Consider the following 22,772-nt stretch of genomic DNA (forward strand, 5'->3'; position numbering starts at 1 on the left):
GCAAATCAGGCTCCCAGAGCGGCCTCTGCGTTTTCCCTGCCCGGCCTACGAGGTCCTAGATTCAACCTAGAAATAAGGAGTCATTTTCTGAACAATCCACCCATGGAACAGAAGTTGCCTTCAGAAGTTGTGGGAGCTTCATCACTGGAAGCTTTTGAGAAGAGACTGGACTGCCATCGGTCAGAAACGGTGTAGGGAGGCCGTAGGGTCTCCTGCTTGGGCGGGGGTTGGACTAGATGACCTACAAGGTCCCTTCCAACTCTTGTTAATCTGTCTACTGTTGCATTGCACAATCTCTCCAACAGCCGCTGCAAATTATTCGGCTTCTCAGCCAACCGCAGGGGACCCCCCCCCCCCACAAGCCTCAGGACTGAAAGGGAAGGCTGGGAGGACACAGGGCCCCCCTTGGCAGAGACACGTGTCATGCCCCCCCTCCTCCAGGCCTTCCCTTCCTTGACCCCCGGGTGCTGCAGCTGACCCCACAAAGGAGGGGGAAGAGCTGGGAACTGCCCTCTTTCTCCCCTTGAGGTCATGTCTCGGTACCCCCATGGATACGTGGGTGCCCTCCAACCCCTCCCCCGGCCAGACGGACTACATTTCCCAGGATTCCCGGCAGGAGGAAACGTGGGGGGTGTACGGGGAGAGCCAGCCGATGGGCGCCTGCGCATGGCTCGGCCGGCGTAGAGGGGCAGCTGGGGGGGGAAAGGGAGGAAAGGCGGCGCATGCGCGCGGGGGTCAACTCTCGCACTTCTGTCCCGGACGACGCGGTGGACTCGGCTCCTTCGCCCCTCTCGGGCCCCAACGGCGCGAGCGGCCGCGCCTGCGCTCTCCCGCCCGGGCTCGCGCTCCGCCGAGGGGGCGGCCTCCTCCTCCTCCTCCTCCTCTCCGGCCCCGCCCCTCTCGCGCCCCCTCCCCCTCGCCGGGAGATGTGATGAAGAGCCTCCAGCGGGTGAGTCACGTGGGTCGCGGCGCGTTCGGCGGTCACGTGGGCCGAGGCGGGAACCCGCGTCTCGTGGGAACGCGACCCCGGGAAGGGATCTTGCGTGCGGCCGGGCGGGAAGGCTGGGGCGGTCCCGGGCGAAGGCGCCCGGCCGGGAAAGGCTCAATTCTCGGCTGGGGAAGGGAAGGACGGGCTGCGTCCCGGGCAGGAGGGCACAAAGCGGGGAGCCCGGCAGCCCCTTCCCCTCCCGCCGAACCCCCAAATGCAGGGCATTGACTGCCCCCACCCTGCGCCCCGGCCGGCTGCAAGGATATCGGAGCGCTTGCTACACTTTCTCCGAGTTCCCGTGTTCTCTCCATCCTGCACTTTATACAATGTTTCTGCCGTGTTTCCCAACCTTGGCAACTTCAAGATGGGCGGACTTCAAGTCCCCGAATTCCCCAGCCGCTCTCAGGTCCCCAGAGGACCGTAGCACAGAGCTGGAAGGGCCCCTGGAGGTCTTCTAGCCCACCCCCTTCCAAGCAGGAGCCCCTGGCCCCAGTCTCTCCTTGAAAACCTCCAGTGGCTTCTGCAGGGAAGCCATCCCCTCCCTCGGATTAATTGCTAATGAATGAATGAAGCCCTGGCTCAGTCTTGGGGTTGCAGAGGGAAACCCCATGCTCCTCTGAACCCGGGGCTGCCAGTTTTGGGGTGCCACGAGTGGCATCTCCCAGGAAGATGACAGAGTCACAGGACTGGATGGGACCCCCTGCCCAAGATTGAGACCCTAGAAGCCCTGCCTGTGTGTGGGCATGCAAACCCCATCTTGGCCTCCCTCCCCCATCCCTGTACAGGTGCTGCTCAACTTACAACCGTTGAGGGACCGTTTGAAGTTACAACAGCACTGAAAAATGGGACTACTGACCGTTTTTCACACTTAATGACCGTTGCAGCACCCCCATGGTCATGTGATCAAAGTTCAGACACTTAGCAGCTGGCTCCTATTTACGACAGCCGCAGTGTCGTGATCCCCTTCTGAACCAGCAAAGTCAATGAGGAAGCCGGATTCACTTAACGACTGGGTTACTACCTTACCAGCAGCGATTCACTTAACAACGGTGGCAAGAAAGGTCGTAAAACGGGGCAAAGCTCACTTAAATATCCCATTTATTAGCAGAAATGTTGGGTTTCAAATTGTGGTCGTATGTCGAGGACTCTCTGTAAAGGCGGCATGATTTTGGGGCTAGATAAAGCAGCCAGACAGCCCCTCCCTCCCTCCCTCCTTCCTTCCGTCCTTCCCTCCCCCGAGGCCTCATTTGCAATTAAATCAAGCTAAGCACTGGGTTGGGTCTCCCCATAGAATCTGCTGCCCCAGAGGGTGCTTGGCACCCAGGCTTCCGCTGCTACTTCCTCCTCCGGGCCAGACCACACAGCGGCACGTGCCACGGGGGCCCCACCTGCGCTCTGCCCAAGCCCGGCTCTTCCTGGGTGGGGGAAGGTGGTGGCAGAGAACAGCTTGGGGGTGAAGGGACGGTGGGCGTCTCCGGGTGGAGGAATGGGGGAGCCAGGCCCACCCTCTGCCCCAACTGGGATTTTCCCATTTTTAGAAATGGAGTTTTCCACAGGGTTTAAGCGCCTTCCTTTCGCCCACCTGTGCCAGGCCCATCCGAAGGGATGAAGGCCATGCCAAGCTCTCTGGCACGGGAGCCTAGACGGTTGATTCAAGCCCAGGAAATCTGTGGGCTTTTGGCAGCCAAAGCAGCCCTGGAGGGAAAGCCGTTGTGGTAGGAGAAGCCGTTAACAAAATTGGCAGCCTCAACCCTTCTCCGGGGCAGGGCAGGGGCTGCCTCTCCCAGCTGGGAAGGGTCCCCGGGAACTTCCTCAGGTTGCCTGGCCTGGTTGGGGCTGCCAGGGGATTCATTCTCGTCTATGGTGAAGGAAGAGCCCCCCCCCCAGCCCCTCCCCACCCTGGACCACATCTCTCCATTGGAATTCCTTTCCCTTCGTTGTCCCCATCCTCCCCAATACAGGTAGTCCTCAACTTACGACCGCAATTGAGCCCAACATTTCTGTGGCTAAGCAAGACATTTGTTAAGTGAGTTTTACCCCGTTTTGCGACTTTTCTTGACACGGTTGCTAAGTGAACCATCGTAATTCTTAAGGTACTCGCACGGTTGTTAAACGAATCTGCTTTCCCCATTGACTTCACTTGTCAGGAAGTTGCCCAAGATGACCACGTAATCCCAGGACACTGTGACGGTCATAAATGCGAGTCAGTTGCTAATTTTCATGAATTTTGATCACGTGACCCCAGGGATGCTGCAACGGTCAAAAGTGTGAAAAAGTCTCGTAAGTCACTTTTTTCAGAGATGTTGTAACTTTGAATGGTCACTAAACAAACTGTTGTATGTCGAGGACTACCTGTAATTGCGTGAAAACCGGCGGTGGGACGGTTAGAGCACTGTTTTTCAAGCTTGGGTCACTTTAAGATGCGTGGACTTCAATTCCCAGAATCCCCCAGCCGGGAAAGCAAAGCATCTTAAAGTGACCAAGCTTGAAAAACAGAGAGAGAGAGTCTGAGGACTGAATGGCAATTATTGTGGGTTGGGCACCTAGTTTTTTGTTTATTTATTTATTGTACTGTTTGTGTTTCTATACTGTTGTCAGTTTCTCGGGTGGGGGTGGGCAGAGGGCCTGGCAGTCCAGCTGGCCGATCTTCGGGGCCTGCGGTGGCATGAATCCCTCCTGCCTTAGCAGTGCCTGGGGGTGGAGGGTCCTGGTTGCTGTGCTGCCCAGGCTTTGACAAACATGTTTTGGGTCCGTTCGCAGCGCTTGGTGCTCCAGAGATGCTGGGGGTTTGGTCCCCTCCCCCAGTTCTGAGGCTGAGCCCCCTCGGAGCCTGGGTGGGCTGCAGGGAGGCACCCACAACCGCCTAAGACCTGAGAGGGCTCTCCCTGGGGAACGGAATCTCTCGGGCTTTCTTTGCCCCCAAGCGTCTCTCTGCAAAACGGGGGTCGCACTTTCCTGCGTTTGGGGAGGGCAGGAAACTCTCCTGGCTGGGATGCCAGCCCAAGGATTGCCCTCGCCCTCTAAGCCAAGGCCTGGGAGGCCCCACCAGCCCTTTCCCAACCTCTAGCCGTGCCTGCCTGCAAGGGCACCCCAAAGTTGTACAGTTACTCCTCGACTTAACAGCCGTTCGTTTAGTGGCCATTTGAAGTTCCAACAGGACTGAAAAAAAAAAGTGATTTACGACCATGTTTCATTCTTACGGCCATTGCAGCATCCCATGGCCATGGGACCCAAATCCACAAGCTTCGTATTGATGACAGCTGCCCTGACCTTCTGATGAGCCCAGTCAACGGGGAAGCCAGATTCACTTAGCAACCGTGGCAAGAAAGGTTGTAAAAGGGAGCAGAGCTCACTTAATGTCTCACCCGTGGAAATGTTGGGCTCTGTTCTGGTCGTAAATCGAGGACTGCCTGGATTACCTCCAAGAAGAGACGGGGGCCTGATGGTGCCAAAGGCTGGAGAGGCAGAGGGAGCCGGGTGACGCCCTCCACCGGCCAGCCTCGTCCCAGGTTCCTCCGGGCTCTTCTGCCTGTGTCCTGCAGGACCAGGAACTTGAAGCTGCCTTGGGGGGGTGGGGAGGGTGGGGGTGGGGGCGGAGGGCAGCGAAACCTGCCCGTCCAGAAAGGCTGGTCTGGTGCTGCAGAAGAGATCCTTTGTGGTTCCCTGGCCTGCGGTTGCCAGGTGTTGTGGGAAGCGCTCCGTGCCAAGAGGAAGCTGGACAGGAGGAACTGAGGGGAATGGCGGTCAGGGGCCTCTCGGGTTCGGGTACATGAACTTGCCCATGGTGGCTTCTCCTGCAGGATCCATCCTGCCTTTCCTTCCTTTTAGTTACTCTAAAAGGTAGACTGCTCCTGTACAGGGAGTTCTATTGCTCTGACTGTCTGGGTACCCCTGTCCAGAGCAAGGGTCTCCAATCTTGGTAACTTTAAGACTTGTGGACTTCAACTCCCAGAATTCCCCAGCTAGCTTTGCTGGCTGGAGAATTCTGGGAGTTGAAATCCCCAAGTCTTAGAATTGCCAAGCATGGCTGGTTGGGGAATTCTGGGAGTTGAAGTCCACAAGTTTTAAAATGGCCAAAGTTGGATACTCCTGGTTTAAAACCTGACCTGTTGGACACATGCAGCCTCTGAGTTTGCAAGGGTTGAGTGTATTGTGTGGAAACAGCTGACTTTTGAAGACTCTGGCAGGAGCCGGACTGTCTGGGGCCGAAGCCGACGATGGGCACAGAGGCAGCTGCCCACAAAAGAGGCCACCGCCACATTCATGCCCAGGGCAGGACGGTGTCCGAAGCGGGGTGGCTCCCAGGCAGGGCTGGCCTCTGCTTCCTATCCCCCCCAGGACTCCTTCATGGCTCTCTTTCCTTGTCCCCCCTCCCCCCAGCAAGCATGGGCAGTGCCCGTCCGCCTGCTGGTGCCCCTGCTGAGTCTGGCCTCTGTCCTTCCAGTTGCTGACCACGCTGCCCGCCTTCCCCTGCTGGATGTGGCCAGTGGACCCGGGGCCCTACAGCTGACACAGTGACAAAGGCTGCCGTAAGTCCCCCCTCACCCCCACCCCCACCCCCCTGGCTGAGCAGACACGGCCGGCCTCTCCACCCTCCCCTGGATGCCCTTGGGCCACGGCCACAGCCTGCTGGTCGGCCGCCTGAAACCACAGGCTTGAGGGGACAACAGGGGACTCATTCATGACCAGGACAGCCGTCCGGCGACCCGAGCAGGGCAGGGCGCCAGAGTCAGGAGGGACCGGCCAGGCAGCTAAGGGGCTCGGTTGGAATTTGGGGGAGCCAGAGGAGCATGTGGGGGGGGGGAGGTTCCCCCTGCCAGCCACCTTTGGTCCGGCTGTGGGGCAGGGGGTGATTGGCTGAATGGACGGCTCTGACCCTCTCCTGCCCCACAGGAGCTTGGCAGTGGGGTAGCCACGTGACCCACAGAAAGGAAGCATGGAGAGAACGGCTGCGGCATACGTGGATGGCAATGAGGAGGGTGAAATGGTCAGTGCAGCTTGCTGGGGGTGATGCCAGGCGCTGGGCGGGCCCCCTGTATTCTGGCCCTCTGGGCTGGACCCCCTGGCACTCGGTGCCTTTCCTCTCCCAGTGGGAGCCATCAGTCCCCCTCCCCAGGAGCAGCAAAGGGGGGCTGGGGTCCTCCTGTGCAGGGGATGGTTCCTCGTGGCCCTTGGGGGGGCTGGCCTGTGCCCCACCCTCACCCCCCCACCCCCCCACAGGAGTCGGTCTCAGAGACCAGGGGAGGCTCTGCTCCCTCCTGAGGTCGTCCCTGGGGGGCCGCGGCTGGCCTGACTGCCCTCCCTCCCCAGGAAATCTGGGGCTACCGTCCCTGCTGCTGGAAGCTGGCGCTGGTCTCGCTGGGCACCGTCTGCAGCGGTGGCTTCCTCCTCCTCTTCCTCTACTGGCTGCCGGAGCTGAGCGTCAAGTGGACCTGCCGGGCAGTGCCTCTGCGTGACGCCCAGGTGGTGCTGCTGAGGACCACGGTAGGGGCCCCTGCGAGGCCCTTCCTGCCCAATGTGGCCCCCTTGCCAACCAGGCTTTCCACAGGCAGGAGGGGGAACTCCGGGATCTGCCCAGGGCCAGCAGGGGAGCCTTGTCAGGCCAGCAACGGGCCTCCTTCCTGGGCCCCCAAGCAAGCGGGCATCTGGATGGGTGCAGCGTGGCCTTCTTGAGTTCTGCGCCCCACAGACGGGCAGCTCTGCCCCCCAGCTGTGGCGTGTTTCCTTGTGACCCTGGCTTGTGGAGCAGGGAATGGTTGGAGGGGCACCCAGGGCAGACTTCAGCTTCTCTGCTTCTTCCTCCTGCTTTTTGTCCTCCTTCCTCTCTTCCTCCTCCTCTCTCCTTCTCCCCTTCTTCTCTTTCTCTTCCTTCTCCTCCACCTCATCTCCTGCTCTTCCTCCTGCACCATCTCCTCCTCCTTCTCTTCCCTCTTCCTTCTCCCCTTCCTCCTCCTGTATCTCTTCTTCTTCCTTTTCCTCCTTCCTTTTCCTCCTCCTCCTTCCTCCTCCTCCCCCTCCTCCAGGATGAGTTCCAGACCTGGTCCAGAGAACGGGTCTCCTCTCTCTCTGCCCCCGGCACCGACCCCTTGGGCTTCCCTCAGCGGCCAGAGAACAAGTGGCCCCTGTGCCCGGCAGGGCTGATGGACGACATGGGCTGTGAGGAGCGGCTTCTGTCCCCTCTGACCTGTGGGGAGCAGGCGCAGGTGAGCCTGGGTGGGCCCCTTGCAGCAACTCCCTTCCTCCCCCGGGCCCGGGGAGGCGCTTGACCGTTCGCTGTGCCGCAGGCCCGCTTCTTCACGCACCACAACGTGCGCTACCTCTGGGGAGCAGAGGCCCAGGCCTTCCGGCGACTCACCGCTCTGGACCAGGGGCAGCCATGCTCCTCCCTGCACTTTGGCCACGGAGGGGGCCTCCCTCGCAGCACCCAGGACTACCGGTGAGGAGGGGCTATTGGAGCTGGGGGGGGGGCGGCAGGTGCAGGAAGAGGAGACGGGCGAACACGCGATTCTCTTCCCAGGAAAATTTTCTATGGGGCCAACCAGATCGACGTGCAAGTGCCTTCCCTGGCCCACCTGCTCATCAAAGAGGTGAGTTGGGGTCCCCAGGGGAGAGGGGCCCAGGAGCCCCGCGGCCGAGTCCTGACTCCCGGCCACTTGTCCTCCCTCCTCAGGTCCTGAACCCTTTCTACATTTTCCAAGCCTTCAGCATCCTCCTGTGGTCTCTGGACGACTACTACCTGTACGCCTCGGCCATCCTCTTCATGTCCTTCGTCTCCATCTGCTCCTCCCTCTACACCATCCGCAAGGTGGGGGCTGGCGGGGGAGGGCCAGGCGGGCAGGGCGGGCAGAGGGGGAGGCACGCAGGGGCACTGAGGCCGGCCCTTCCTCTTCCAGCAATACGTGCTGCTGCACGGCATGGTTTCCACTCACAACGTTGTCCAGGTGACCGTCTTCCGAGGACCCTACGGTGAGTCAGCCCCAATCAGAATAGAGCTGGACGGGACCTTGGAGGTCTTCTAGTCTAGCCCCTGCTCAAGCAGGAAACCCTACATTTCAGACAAATGGTTGCCCAATCTCTTCTTAAAAACCTCCAGTGAGGGAGCACCCACAACTTCTGGTGGCAAGCAGTTCCACTGGTTAATAGTCCTCACTGGCAGGAAGTTTCTCCTTAATTCCAGGTTGCTTCTCTCCTTGATTAGTTTCCATCCGTTGCTGCTTCTCCTGCTTTGAATAATCAGTTGACTCCCTTCTTTGTGGCAGCCCCTCAAATACTGGAATATCATGTGCCCCCCAGTCCTTCTTTTCCCTAGACTGGCCAAACCCAAATCCTGCAGGTGTTCTTCGTCTGTTTTAGTCTCCGGGCCTTTGATCATCTTCGTTGCTCTTCTTTCCACTTTTTCCAAAGCCTCAACATCTTTTTTTGTAAGGTGGTGACCAAAACTGGGTGCAGGATTCCAAGGGGGGCCTTCCTAAGGCTTTATAAAGCGGTACTAATCCTTCACGCAACTTTGATTCTATGCCTCTGTGGATGCAACCAAGGATTGCACTGGCTTTTTCGGCTGCTGTTGCACACGGCTGGCTCATGTTTAAGCGATTGCCCACTAGGACTCTAACATCTGAGCTGTGGTTGGCGGACCAAAGCTTTGGAGCCCGCTGCCCCCTTTGCCACTCCAGTGGGGTAAACCACAGCAAATCCCCCAAATCTGGAGCCTCGCCTTCTTCCTTGCAGAAACAGAAGCCGTATTGTCCACGGAGCTGGTGCCGGGGGACGTGCTGCTGGTGCCACCCGAGGGACTCACCATGCCGTGCGACGCGGTGCTGCTGAGTGGGACGGCCATTGCCAACGAGAGCATGCTGACAGGTAGGGGCGGGGGCTGCGGGGCATCCTTAGGGAAGCGCATCCTTCCTGGCATCTGACCTTCCTCCCTTGCCAGGGGAGAGCGTCCCTGTCACCAAGACGGCCTTGCCCGTCCCGGCCCAGGAAGCTGACGGGCCCCTCCGGGATCCAGATTACGACCCAGACGAACATAAGCGGCACACGCTTTTCTGTGGCACCTCTGTCATCCAAACACGGTACTACTCCGGGGAGCCGGTACGGGCGCTGGTGATCCGGACAGGTGAGGAGGCCCTTCTTGGCTCAGGATGGTGGGGGGTGGAAAGGTGCTTTCCTGGGGTTTGACCCTCAGCCCTTCCCTCTCTAGGTTTCTCCACCTCCAAGGGTCAGCTGGTCTGCTCCATCTTGTTCCCGAAGCCCACCGATTTCCGCCTCTACCGAGACGCTTTTCGGTTTCTCCTCTGCCTGGTTGGCGTAGCTGGCATCGGCATGCTGTACTCTGTGATTCGCAGCATCCAGCAGGCGGTGGGTGCCCACGCAGAGGGTGGCACAGAGGGCAGGGGCTGGTTCAGCCGCTGCTGCTGAGGAATCCCCCCTCGCAAATGGATGGCAGGGAGAGAGGGGCGGGGCGGGGCGACCCTTCAAGACCCCCCCCCCTCTCAGTTCGTAAAACCGGCAGCACCCGGGTACAGTGGCAAGGAATCTATCTTACCATAATTTGTGAGATGCCCAGGGTCACCGGGGGAGATGGGTGGCATACAAATTTAATAGAGAGTGAGAGAGAGAGAGAGAGAGAGAGAGAGAGAGAGAGAGAAATTAAATATTAAATATAAATATAGATAGATGATATAAATATAAATATAGATGATAGATAGATAGATAGATAGATAGATAGATAGATAGATAGATGTAAATGTAAATGTAAATGTAAATGTAAATGTAAATGTAAATGTAAATGTAGACAGACAGACAATAAATCTTAACTGGGCATCTCTAGAACTTTGTGGGAGGGGGAGCTCTGACCGAAGGGTCCCCCTTTTCTTGCCAGGAGCCCGTTGGCCGCATCATCTTGGAATCACTGGACATCCTGACCATCACGGTGCCCCCCGCCTTGCCGGCAGCCATGACGGCTGGAGTGGTCTACGCCCAGCGGCGCCTGCGCCGGAAGCAGATCTTCTCCCTCAGCCCCCAGCGCATCAACCTGTGTGGGCAGCTCAACCTGATGTGCTTCGACAAGGTGCCTCCTGGTCCCCTGGGGAGAGGGGGAGGGGCCGGCTTTCCTCTGACCGGCTGACTGGGGGGGGCTCTCCTCCTTGCAGACCGGCACCTTGACCGAAGACGGCCTTGACCTCTGGGGCTTTGTGCAAGCGCAGGAGGGGCGGTGAGTGTGGTGGGGGGACGCGTGGCATGGCGTGGCTGTGGCTGACTCCCATGCTGCAGGAATCAGCCGATCGTGGTGGGTGCTTTGGCCGAGCCTGGCCTGGGCTCCCTGCAGGGGTCTTGGGCTGAGTCGGCAGAGGGTCCCAAGGCTTGGAACAGGGGCAGAATTACAGACAGGCGGTCCTCAACTTACAACAGTTCACTTAGGGACCTTCAAAGTTACAATGGCACTGAAAAAAGTGACTTACGACCGTGTTTCACGCTTACGACCCTTGCAGCATCCTCATGGTTACGCGATTTACATTTGGATGCTTGACAACCGACTCACATTTATGACAGTTGCAACGTCCTGGGGTCGTGTGGGATTCCCTTTTGTGACTTTCTGACAAACAAACTCCCTGGGGAAACTGGACAGACTTAACAACCGTGGCAAGAGAAGTCGTAAGATGAGGCAAATTTACTTAGCAACATAAATTTTGGGCTCAATTTTGGTCGTAAGTCGAGGACTAGCCGTATATATTTAGCGTGTGATGAGAACGGGACCAAAAAGAAGGAAGCGCATCCACACAATCCAAGTAATGACGTAGGAAACGTCTACGGGGGAAGAGCAGCGGCCTCCTCCTCACCGGATGTCCAGTTCAGCCGTCCGGGCGATGGCCTCTGGGGCGGCTTCCTGCGGATCTTCTCGGGAACCAGAGAATGCCCATCGTGGGCAATCTGGCCCCATACCTTTGATAGTTGGCATATCAACGCCACAGTTGCCACAAGGGGAATCTTTCCATCCCCACTGATATAGGGCAGAGGCACCTCTTCCCGTGTCCAAAAGCCCACATTTGTGTCCGGTAGTGAAATGAGCCGTGTGCTGCTGCAGGGTCCTAATCTTGTCCCCCCGGAAAACATCCCTTTGGCCTCCCAAGCACCGCTGGGTCCTCTGGGCTGGCTGGCAAGGGTCAGCCGCAATCTTTCCCTTCCCAGCTTCCTCCCGGCAGGACTAGATCTCCGTGACCCCCGCGTGGCCAGTTCCCCGTTTGTCGCCGCCATGGCTGCCTGCCACTCGCTCACCACTCTGGAGGGGCGCCTCTCGGGGGACCCCCTGGACCTCAAGATGTTCGAGGCCACCGGCTGGGTAAGGCTGTTGCGCGTTTCCTTGTGAGTCCCTCTCCCAAGGCCTTCTACTGCCCTCTGTGGCACTTTAGACACATACACACCCAAGCGATACAGAATGGCGGAGGTTGCGCAGGGCGCCCGAGGCAAGGTGGCTCTCAGAAATAAGCCTGTGCTTCTGGGAGCTGTGGAGGCTCAGCTGTTCCTTCTCCCCGACCAGATCCTGGAGGAACCCACCCAGGAGGAAACCGCCCTGCATGACCGGATCCAGCCCACCGTCGTCTACCCCCCAGACTGCCGGCTCCCGGCACCCTCAGAGGCACCAACGGGGGACGAGGTGAGCAGAGGGCCTGGAGGAATGCGGGGGCCATGAGGATGGGCTCTGGGGCCCAGCTCTGACCCCTCATTCTGCTCTCTTTTCAGGAGCTCCTGGACCTGATGGTAAGTGGGGCAGCCCCCTTCTCCTCCGGGGCAGCCAGGCGGCCCTCTGCCTTCTTGTGAGCTCAGCGCTCTGACCCGCCGTACCACCTCCTGTGTCGCGCTTCCCTTGTTCCTCTCCCCTTGCAGAGAGGCAGCCAGATTGGCATCCTGGCGCAGTTCCCCTTCTCCTCCAGCCTGAGGCGCATGAGCGTCGTGACCCGTACGCTGGGCGAGAAGCGCCTGGTGGCCTACATGAAAGGCGCGCCAGAGACGGTGGGCAGCCTCTGCCGCAAGGAGACCGGTAACCTTTTGCCTTCTGCAGACAAGGGACAGGGGGGGGATGGGGGGGACATGGCAGAGGTTGCTAGTGCCCCCTGGCCTGCCGAGCCGTCCATCCCTCCAAGGCAGGCCCTGCAAAAAATAGGCGTGGTTTGAGAGACGTACAGAGGGATGGCTGCGGGACACAGACTCCTCGGGATCTCGGTCACAGCCAGAGAGGCTCTCCAGCGTGGGCCTTTTCCTTCCCCGAACACCCAATGCCTTTCTTCAGTTCCAGGCAATTTCTCCTCCGTGCTGGAGTCCTACACGCGAGGAGGACTGCGGGTCATTGCCCTGGCCAGCCGCCGGCTGGAAAGCAAATACATGTGGCACAAAATCCACCACATTTCCCGGTGAGTCATGGCTCCCCCGTGGCCCTGAGGATCCCCCTTCCGATGGGGCCCTTGCATGCCCAGCCCGGCCCCAACGGTTGCCCCTTTCTCCCCCAGAGACGCCATCGAGGTCAACATGACCTTCCTGGGCTTCGTCTTGCTGCAGAACAAGCTGAAGCCAGAAACGGTGCCGATCCTGGCCGAGCTACAGAGGGCCGCCATCCGTTCCGTCATGGTGACAGGTGGGCTGGGTGGGCCGCAGGTGTGACTGGCGGGTGGGCACCAGGGGGAGAAATATCTGCCTTTATGGTGGTGGATGAAGCTCGGATTTGTGTTCCATAGTGAAATAAGGGAGGGGAAGAGGAGAGGAGAGGAGAGGAGAGGAGAGGAGAGGAAAGGAAAGGAAAGGAAAGGAAAGGAAAGGAAAGGAAAGGAAAGGAAAGGAAAGGAAAGGAAAGGAAAGGAAAGGAAAGGAGGAAAGGAAAGGAGAGAGAAAAAGAAATGAAGAAAAGGAAGGAGGACGGAAGGACAGAAGGAAAGAAAGAAAGAAAAAGAAAAAGAAAGAAAGCTGGACCTTCTCTTCTTCCACCAGCACACTTTCCACCTGTGGGCAGGAGGCATTCCTACCCTTCACTCAGCAGTTTCTGATTTTGTTTATCTTATTCAAAAGATTAAAACACAAAATTCAAAAATAAAAATTAAAACAGAGACAAAACAGAATGAGATTAGAATATTTAAAAAATGAACTGGAAAAAATAACAAAAGGCAGAAACGCATATTATTTCCCCCTCCCCCAGACTGAACACTGGCGACTCTGTTGCAACAATAATAGTTTCCCCCTTGCAAAGCAGGTCCAGAATTTATAGGGGAGGGGGGCAGTTCCTGAACCAAAGGGCTACTCTCCTTGAGTGGGGAGAAATTGGGGGTCTTGCAGTGACGGTGTTCATTTTCCCTTCCTCCCTCCTCCATCTCCTCCTCCTCCCCCTCTTCCCCTCCACGGCCCAGGAGACAACCTCTTGACCGCCATTTCTGTGGGCCGGGAGTGTGGCATGATCCCGGCCAAGGGGAAGGTGGTCCTGACGGAGGCTCTGCCCCCCAGGGACGGGCAGCCAGCGACCATCCACTGGCAACACGCAGACGAGCTCCCCACGGTGGAGGCGGGGCTGAGCCAGGTGAGAACGCCTCTTTCTGGCGTTTCCTGACCCTCGTCCAGGAGACGTGGGGGGCAGGAGTAGCTTTGCCCATGGCGCCCTTTCCCTTCTCTCTCTCAGGGGCCTCCGGAGATGAAGCTGCTGGTGGAGGAGGCAGAGCCCACCGCTGCTGCCCACCCAGCCGTCCCGGACATCAGCTACCATTTTGCCATGGGGGGGAAATCCTTTGCGGTTCTCCTGGATCACTTCCCGGACCTGCTGCCGAAGGTGCGGCCCTGCCCTGCCCTGCCAGGGACGTGGGAGGCAGGGGTTGTGGGGTGGGGGGCCTGGCTTTCTGGAGGAAGATCCTGCCCCCCTCCATCCCTCACGTCAGGGCTCTTGCTTTGTGTTGCAGTTGTTGCTTTGCGGCACCATCTATGCCCGCATGGCCCCCGATCAGAAGACGCAGCTGGTGGAAGCCTTGCAGAAGATGGAGTACGTCTCGGGGGGGGGGGGGAGAAGGGTGGTCTAAGCGGAGCAGGGTAGGGGGCAGTGGGAGCCTTCCCCTCCTCTCTCCTGACCCAGATGTTTGTTTCAGCTACTGTGTGGGCATGTGTGGAGATGGCGCCAACGACTGTGGGGTGAGTGGTCCCATCCGGGTTTCCCCCCACATGGAACGAAGGAGAGGGGCCTTGGCCAAAGTCTACTGGCTCCAGGGGCAGGGTGGAGAATCTAAACTGAGGTTATTTGAGGAAGGGTCTCGCCTCCCCACCCAATGGGAGTGGTCTGCCCCACTCACTCCAGCAGAAGGGGCCTCCAGATCTCGTCAGCCAAGGTCTAGGACAGGGGCATCCCACCTTGGCAACTTTAAGACTTGTGGACTTCAACTCCCAGAATTCCCCAGCCAGCAGATCAGTTTCCTGTTTCATTGTCATGCTATGCAGCCCATGTTTAACCTGTTTATTAATTTAGCTTGTCATGGGTGATTTTTTTCCATTTTGCTAAAGTCAAGATATATTATGTCAACTGCATTCCCACCACCTATTAAGAAAGTTACCCTATCAGAAAATGCAATAAAGATAACCTAGCCACATTTCTTCTTGTCCTATCCATGCTGAATTCTGGTAAAGCCTTATTGGCTGGGGAATTCTGGGAGCTGAAGCAACTTTTAAAAGTCGCTAAAGTTGAAAAAATATTGGTCTCATCCAGGAGTCTCCAAATTTGGCCACTTTTAAGACTTGTGGACTTCAACTCCCAGAATTCCTCAGGCAGCAAGGTTTTAACCAGAGTTCAGGACATGGCTGGGAAGGGAGTTCTGGGAATTGAAGTCCACAAGTCTTAAAAGTTGCCAAGGTTGGACACCAGAGGTCTAGGAGAAGAGCCTTCTCTGCTGTGGCCCCCACCCCCTGGAACATCTTGCCACCTTCTAGCCCCCTGGAAGCATATGTGCTGTGCTGGACGGTGTGGGTCCCCCAATGGGACAGGCTTGGCTGGAGATGGTTATGGCAGAGAGAGACCAAAGCCCCCCATCCATCCATCCATCCGGGCTCTTCATTTTTAGCCTTTCCTGAATTGCACTTAATGTTCATATTTTCAGCAATTTCATATTGATGCGTTTATGCCCTGATCAGCAGCTCAGTCATTCAGGATAGTTAAAGCAATAAAAAAGAAAATAAATATTTCGATTTATCTTTTTTAGTTGTAACCTGTATTTTTATTGCAATTTTATTGTGATTTTGCACGTGTGTGTGTGTGTGTCTAACTGGGGGCTTGGAGCCAAGACTTCCCAGCTGAGCTTTGCCCTGCCCGGGGGCATGGTGTCCTTCCCCTCTGTAGGCTCTGAAGCGGGCACACGCAGGCATCTCCCTGTCGGAGCTGGAGGCCTCGGTGGCCTCCCCCTTCACCTCCAAGAGCCCCAGCATCTCCTGCGTGCCGGACCTCATCCGGTAGGTGGCTGCTCTGAGACCCTCCCTGGGGAAGATCCGTCCCGGGTGGAGGAAGACGCTTTTGGCTGTCCATCCCCTTGGAAGGCCTCTCTCTTCCTCTTCCTCTTCCTCTTCCTCTTCCTCTTCCTCCCCTCAGGGAGGGCCGAGCCGCCCTGGTCACCTCCTTCTGCGTCTTCAAATTCATGTCCCTCTACAGCATCATCCAGTATCTCAGCGTCCTGCTTCTCTACTCGGTGAGTCTCGGGGTTCGGGGAGCCCCGCTCACTGAGATGGGGAGGGGGGATTTAAGGAAGGGTGAAGCCAGGGGAGGATGAGAGCCGTTGCCCTCTCTTCCAGGTCCTGGGCAACCTGGGAGACGTCCAGTACCTCTTCATCGACATGGCCATCATCCTCTCTCTGGCCTTCAGCAGTAAGTGCTCCTCGGCCCACGAGGGCCAGTTGTCCAATTGATTGATTTAGATTTTGTTGTTTTAAGCCCCTTTTATGGACAATTCAAGGGTTGTGAACACACAAAATGTAAGTAGTCCTTGATTTACAACAGTTCATTTAGTGACTGAAGTGACAAGGGCACTGAAACAAGGCACTTACGACAGTTTTTCAGTTATGACCATTGCAATATCCCCCCCCCCCGGTCACGTGGTCAAAATTCAGGCTCCTCTTGGCAGCTGGTTCCTATTTATGACGGTTGCAGAGTCCGAGGAGGGGTCACGTGATCCCCCTTTTGCGACTTTCTGACAAGCAAAGTCAGTGGGGAAGCCACTTAACGACCATGTGACTCACTTAACAACTGCAATGATTCACTGAACAACTGGGGCTACGAAGGTCATAAAATGGGACAAAACTCACTTAACAGCCATCTCACTTAGCAACAGAAACTTGGAGTTGTAAATTGAGGACTGCCTGCACTCCTTCCTGCACTGCAGTGGCGCAGTGGTTAGAGTGCAGTCTTGGCTCCTTCTGCTGATCACCGGCTGCCAGCAGTTTGGCAGATCAAATCTCACCAGGCTCAGGGTTGATTCAGCCTTCCACCCTTCCAAGGTCAGTGAATGAGGACCCAGATTGTTGGGAGCGATAGGCTGACTCTAAACCGCTTAGAGAGGGCTGTAAAAGCACCATGAAGCGGTATATAAGTCTTAAGTGCTCTTGCTATTCTCTTTTCCCCACCAGCACAACAATCCTGTGAGGTGGGTCGGGCCAAGAGAGAAGGAGGGGCCCAAAGTCACCCAGTCTTTGAGTGGATCTTTCTCTCTCTCCAGCCGCCTCCCCTTCCTTCTCTCGCTCATTTGTTTCATTTCTGCAGCCGTCCATCTCGGCAGACGACTCCGCCTGGCTCACAATTCAAAGCATATTTTACAATTTTAAGTTTTTAAAAAAGATTTTAAAGCAATAAAAAGAGTTAAAAAGCATGAAAACAATTAAAAAAAAATAAAGCAGATCTAATTCAAAGGAACCCTTAACCACACAAGTCGTCCTCCACATACGAATAACGGAGCCCAAAATTTACATTGTTAAGCAAGACACTTACATTAATTTTGCCCCATTTTACAACATTTCTTGCCACCGTTAAGTGAATCACTGCCGTTGTGAAGTTAGTGACCTGGCTGTTAAGTGGATCTGGCTTCCCCACGGATTCCGCTTGTCAGAAGATCACAAAAGGGGCTCACGTTGCGTGACCATGGGACACAGCGAACGTCATAAATACGAGTCAGTTGCCAAGCGCCTGGATTTTGACCACAGGGGATGCTGCTGTGGTTGTGAGAAAACCTGTCCTACGTCACTATTTTTCAGCGCCCTCCTAACTTCATTCACTAAATGATTGTTGTAAGTGGAGAACTACCTGTACAGCTGGGATTATTTTGATTATTTTGCCTCCTTGAAACTCTGGCTGTGTTGTGGCCCGTCAGCGGCCAGTGCAGCTAGTAGCTGATTCCGACAGCGAGGAGGCTGGTGTGGTGATTCGCCAGCAGCCTATGCAGCTGGCACTCGAGTCGGACAGTGAGGAGGCTGGAGCAGATGTGGTGCCAGAGGTGGGGATTCAGCCAGGGCCTTCAGAAGCTCCCATAAGTGAAGAGGAAGAAGAGGAGGAGCCTCTTCTCGATGCACGGGCGCGCAGAGCTGCCAAAAGGCAGGAGTGGCTCCTCAGGAGGAGGTCTCCTCGAGAGTAAGTCTTGGGGCTAATTGGCCACTCCCTTAGCCTATTTAAGGAAGGACGACGACTGAGGCAATTTGCAGGGAACAACTTCGTTCACTCTCTTTCGCGTCCTGATCTTAGTTCTCTTATCAGTTTCCTGCAAATTGCTTCTGGGCTTTCTGCCAACCACAGTAAGATTACGATTATTTATCCTTTGGATTCTTGTAGGCTGTTAATTAACAGCCTTTGTTTGAAAAAGACTGATTTAATTTAGTAAAAGTCTGTACAAACCTTAGTGTGCTGCGTTCTTTGGGGTTCGTAGCTGGGGCAGAACAGGCTGCTCTGGGCCCTCCTGTTTGTTTTTGGCTGCACACGAAGCCTTTCAGAGCTGGCTTTCTGGCTGCGGTGGGCAGTCTGGGTTTGCCCGCCTGCCTAAACAGGAACGGGGGGAGGGGGGGACTAAACTAACTGTCTGTGTCTGCATGTGGGAGGTCTCAGGGGCTGCTGTTCCAGCTGGAAGCAGCTGTGGGGTTTTAGGGTGCACAGAGAGAGGGAGGGGGTCTGCCCCTGGATTGGGCCGGCTTCTGACCCACCTCCGCATCGGCTGTTTCCCCTCCCCCCCCAGTGAGCCTGAACAGCGCGTGGAGGGAGCTGGTCCCCCAGCGGCCGCCCAACAGCCTGGTCTCTCCTCAGCTGCTGCTCTCCGTGCTCGGCCAGATCCTTCTGTCGCTGGCCTTCCAGGTGGGGGGCTTCCTCCTCGTCCAGCGGCAGCCGTGGTACCTCCAGGAGGATGAGTAAGTGGGGGGCTGTGTGGGTGCGGAGCGTAAGAGATCACTGATCTGAGCCCGAGGGAGGGAGGGGTGAAGCACGTCATCAGTCTCCAATCCCTTTGTGCCCATGAGAGATCCGAGTCCAGCCCTCCTTGAATTCCACCGACTCTTCTCTGCCGCCAATTTGCTTTGACTGTTACTACAGGTAGTCCTCGACTTACAACCACAATTGAACCCAAAATTTCTGTCACCAAGTGAGACATTTGTTGTGAGTCTTGCCTTCTTTTACGACCTTTCTTGCCACAGTTGTTAAACGAATCCATTCATTAGTCATTAAGTGAATCACAGTAATATGGTTGTTAAGCGAATCCAGCTTCCCCATGGGCATTGCTTGTCAGAAGATCATTAAAAAGGGGATCACGTGACGTCGGGACCCTGTGACCGTCATAAATACGAGTCGGTTGCCAAGCATCTGAATTTTGATCAGGGAGCGTGCAATGGTCATAAGTGTGAAAAACTTTTTTTCAGTTCCAATGTAACTTCGAACGGTCACTAAGCGAAGTGTTGTAAGTCGAGGACTCCCTGTAGTTCAGGTTCTTGTAGAGCAGTGTTTTTCAACCTTGGAAGCTTGAAGATGGGTGGACTTCAACTCCCAGAATCCCCCAGCCAGCGCTGCTGGCTGGGGGATTCTGGGAGTTGAAGTCCACCCATCTTCAAGCTTCCAAGGTTGAGAAACACTGTTGTAGAGGGTTTCAGCTTGCAGTAAATCTTTATGGGTGGGTCATCCCGCTGTCCCCTGTCCTGGGCTGCTGCGATGTCCACTCTTGCTTCCCCCCGTAGGAGCTGCAGCGGCCTCTCCCCCAACGGCTCAGCCTCTCCAAACGCCACGGCCCCCCCAGATCCCGGAGGCCAGGACCCCGACTCCGTGTGCAGCTACGAAAATACCACCCTCTTCTTCCTCTCCTGCTTCCAGTACGTCTTCGTGGCCCTGGCCTTCTCCAAGGGGCGCCCCTTCCGGCAGCCCACCCAGACCAACGGTGAGGGGCTGGCTCCGCCGGACACTCCCCCTCCCCCTCCCCGGGCTGGGATTTCAGCCCCTGGGTTGACACAGGGTGACCTTTAGCCAGGGTTTAAGTGGAAATAGGACAACAGGGAGATTCCTCATTCTGTTGTCCCAAAGGTGCATTTTTCTTTGAAGACGTTTTGCTTCTCATCCAAGAAGCTTCTTCAGCTTCACACTCACAGAGCTGAAGAAGCTTCTTGGATGAGAAGTGAAACGTCTTCGAAGGAAAACCAGAAAGTTCAGTTGCCTCTTTAAAAAAGGACAACCATGACTTGGATGACTGAGAATCTCCATACACATCCTAAATTCTATCCTATCCTATCCTCTATTCCATTCCATTCCATTCATTCTCTTCTCTTCTATGCTTTATTCTATTCTATTTTTTTGTTTTATCCTATCCTATCCTATTCTTATTTCTATTCCATTCTATTCTTTATTTATTCTATATTCTATTCTATTCTCAGGATAGAGCTGGAAGGGATAGAATCGAATCGAATTCTATCTTATTTCTATTTATTCATTTGATTTACACTTAGTCCTTGATTTATGACCACAATCGAGCCCAAGCTTTCTGTTGCTAAGTGAGTTCTGCCCCATTTTACAACCTTCCTAGCCAATTCAGTGAATCCCTGCAGTTGTTCAGTTAATAAGACGGTTGTTAAATGAATCCGGCTTCCCAAAGGGGAATCACATGACTGCAACCGTCATAAATATGAGTCCGTTGCCGAGTGTCCGAATTTTCATCACGTGACCACAGGGAGGCTTGCCAGGGTCGTAGGTCTCTTTTTTTCCGTGCCGTTGTAACCTTGGAGAGTCACTCAATGGCCTGTAAGCCAAGGGCTGCCCGTAATGCGCTTGTGTGGCCCTTACGATTTGGGCCACGATCTTTTCGGCCCCTCTCTAGACTGGGGGGCTGTCCCCCAAAGCCCCCAACCCAAGTGACCCCGGGCTCCCTCTCCTGCAGGCCTCTTCCTGGCCTCCCTGCTGCTTGTCTCTGGCTTCCTGCTGCTGCTGCTGCTGTGGCCGCTGCCCGCCCTGGACAGGCTGTTCCAGGTAGGCCCCTCGCCTGCACAGGGGAAGACGTGAGGGACGTGGCCAGCAGGCACCAGGCTCTGGGCTGCCCCCGGCCCGGCCCTCTTATCTGGGCAGCTGCCTCCAAGGAGGGGCGGCAGATAGACGTGGCCGCCTCCCTCCGACGCCCTGCCTGGAGCTGATGGCGGCTGCAGGAGGGAAGAGGCTTCAAGGGGAGGGGGCTCATCTCAGCAGCCCGACCCCGGAGCCAGCCATGCCCCTTCCCCAGGAGAGAGGCCATCCCCTCCCAGAAGGAGCTCTGGGTCTTGGGTTGGGGGGCATCCCAATGCCGCCCATTCAGAAGCTCAGCATTCCTACTCCCTGGGGGAGGCCCCAGGATCTGGGGGAGATTACAGGAATGGGGAGCCAAAGGGATGAAGAGGCCATTATACAGGCAGTCCTCAATTTACGACCACGAATTTCGGTTGCTAAGTGAAACGTTTGTCAAGTGAGTTTTGTCCCATTTTACGATTTTCCTTGCCCCCGTTGTTAAGTGAATCACTGCAGTTCAATGAATAACACGGTCATTAAGCGGATCCGGCTTCCCCCTTGATGATGCTTGTCAGAAGGTCGCAAAAGGGGATCACGTGACCCCTGGACGCTGCGACCGTCATAAATATGAGTCAGTTGTGCCATCGGAAGTGTGAAAAATGCTCATAACTCACTTTTTTCAGTGATGTCGTAACTTTGAACGGTCGCTAAACGAATTGTTATAAGTCGAGGACTGCCTGTACATTTTGGTCAGGGTGGAGGGGGCGCCAGAAACAAAGCAGGAACAAGTCTCTCCCTGTTTTGAGTTGCTCTCCCAGGCAGGAGCCCAACAGGGCATAGGCCCTACCTGTGAACTTCCACCTGCTGTCTCCGCAGCTGGCCTGCATCCCCTACGAGTGGCGCCTGGTTCTGCTGGTCCTGGCATGTAGCAACCTGGTGCTCTCCCTCTGCCTGGAGGTAACAACCGCCCCCCCCCGTTCCCCTCGCTTGGGGGGCAGGAGGGAGGCTCCGAGTGGGGAAGGGAGCCCCCGCCCCAAGTCCTTCCACGGCTGACTACTTTGTCTCCTGGACCCCCAGAACTTCGTCTGTGACTGTGACGTCCTTTGGCAGCAGCTCTGCTATGGCCGGCGGAAGGAGGACTATCCCAGGCAAGCCGCCTTCCCACAGGTAGAGCCCTTCCATTTTAAGGTGGGGGCAAGGGGACCTGCAACTTGGGAATTCGGCTGCTGAACTGCAAGCTGATCAAAAAAAGAATATGCGAGGGGGGCTCTGTCTTGCACAGAAGCCATTGACAGGCAGAAGAGCCCCCCCTCCCAATCTGGTTGAAGCCCCCCCCCCTCAGGCTTTGCAACCAAAGAGACCCTGTGGGTGGGAGTTGGGGGGGCGGACCAAGAGCTACCAAGCTAACTGCAGCCCTTCGGATCCTTATTTGATTGTAACAGCCCACAATGTTTGCGGAGTTGCACAACCTCCTGTTTTGGGGGGGAGGGGGGGCTAGGAGAGGGAGGGGGCCTGGGGCTCGCAAGTGACCATCTGCAGGCCAGGAGGGGTGAGTGGCTGAGAGGCAACTGGCAGCTGTGGTCCCTCAGCCTGGCATCCATCAAGAGGCCCGAGTGCCAGGCTTGCTGCCACCTGCTGCCCTTCCTGAAGCCCAGCCGGGCACTCAGAGGCTGCTGCCCCTTCTGTGCCCCACAGCTGGAGTTGGGGGAGACGGACCCTGTGTCTTCCTGCTGCCGGCAGGCGGCACCCAGGGCCAAGTACCAGCGCCTGGCCCAGGAGCTTCTCTTCGACCCGGACTGGCCTCCGCCGCCGAAGAGCAGCACGCGGGCGAGGGTGCCTCCCGCCGAGACCCACGCCTGAGCGGGCCCTTCTGGTGGGCACAGGGTGGAGCCCCCACCGCCCCAAGCAGGATGCCTCCCCGGCCAAGAAGCGCCTGCAGAAGGAAGGGAAGCCGGGAGCCGCCAGGATGGAGCAGCAGTGGCCCTCCAGCCCCCTCCCCAGCTGGGGTTGCCACATGGGTGGGGGCTTCCTTGGAGGCGGAGGAGATGGGGTCTCTGGGTGTCCAGAAGAGCCTGGCTTGGGGGGCAGGCAGGAGCTTCTCGGCCGCCTTCGGCTGAATTCATTGGCTGGGAAAGTGGATTGTGGAACTGGTGCCCCTGCCTCCGACAGACGTTCAGGACTGGGGGCCTCCGGCTCCATCCAGACGGTCCCTCCCGTCCATTTCCAGTTGCGGAGAAATTAAACGGGCGACCTCTGCCTCTGGGCTGCTCTCCGTCTTTGGGCTCGGGGCAGGGG

The 22,772-nt window shown here is 56.7% G+C and overlaps 1 protein-coding gene across 8 annotated transcripts; it reads left to right on the top strand.

Moving 5' to 3' along the window:
* Positions 1-662: 662 nt before the first annotated feature.
* Positions 663-22,733, top strand: LOC117676821 (polyamine-transporting ATPase 13A3-like). 8 transcript variants are annotated; one of them, XR_015734175.1, is made up of 33 exons: positions 663-949; positions 5,433-5,517; positions 5,882-5,975; positions 6,299-6,472; positions 7,012-7,191; positions 7,273-7,424; positions 7,506-7,575; positions 7,659-7,793; positions 7,882-7,954; positions 8,717-8,848; positions 8,922-9,104; positions 9,189-9,346; positions 9,870-10,058; positions 10,141-10,202; positions 11,177-11,327; positions 11,526-11,642; positions 11,729-11,746; positions 11,873-12,026; positions 12,276-12,396; positions 12,493-12,617; positions 13,381-13,547; positions 13,647-13,793; positions 13,921-14,000; positions 14,104-14,146; positions 15,342-15,451; positions 15,588-15,684; positions 15,788-15,860; positions 18,208-18,376; positions 19,193-19,324; positions 20,380-20,468; positions 21,354-21,434; positions 21,555-21,644; positions 22,173-22,733. XR_015734175.1 is itself a non-coding variant. In XM_087893719.1 (33 exons), exons 3-33 carry the CDS (start codon positions 5,925-5,927, stop codon positions 22,335-22,337), a joined length of 3,753 nt encoding a protein of 1,250 aa, XP_087749845.1. In that variant the 5' UTR covers positions 663-949; positions 5,433-5,517; positions 5,882-5,924; the 3' UTR covers positions 22,338-22,733. The 8 variants fall into 8 exon arrangements, 5 of the variants coding, with proteins under 5 accessions (XP_087749845.1, XP_087749843.1, XP_087749846.1 ...); XR_015734177.1 differs by having other exon boundaries at positions 18,276-18,376; positions 19,193-19,389; XM_087893719.1 differs by having other exon boundaries at positions 19,193-19,389.
* The last annotated feature ends 39 nt before the right edge of the window (positions 22,734-22,772 follow it).

The sequence above is a fragment of the Pantherophis guttatus genome, chromosome 4 (genome assembly GCF_059756535.1).
Source record: "Pantherophis guttatus breed Tessera chromosome 4, ASM5975653v1, whole genome shotgun sequence".
NCBI classification, from domain to species: Eukaryota; Metazoa; Chordata; class Lepidosauria; order Squamata; family Colubridae; genus Pantherophis; species Pantherophis guttatus.

Coding starts and splice junctions, on each gene's coding strand:
- LOC117676821 (XM_087893717.1), top strand. CDS start 5,925: ATGGAGAGAACGGCTGCGGCATACGTGGATGGCAATGAGGAGGGTGAA. Junction 9,105..9,188: donor GGCGCTGGTGATCCGGACAG/GTGAGGAGGCCC, acceptor TTCCCTCTCTAG/GTTTCTCCACCTCCAAGGGT. Junction 19,390..20,379: donor GCAGCCCACCCAGACCAACG/GTGAGGGGCTGG, acceptor CCTCTCCTGCAG/GCCTCTTCCTGGCCTCCCTG.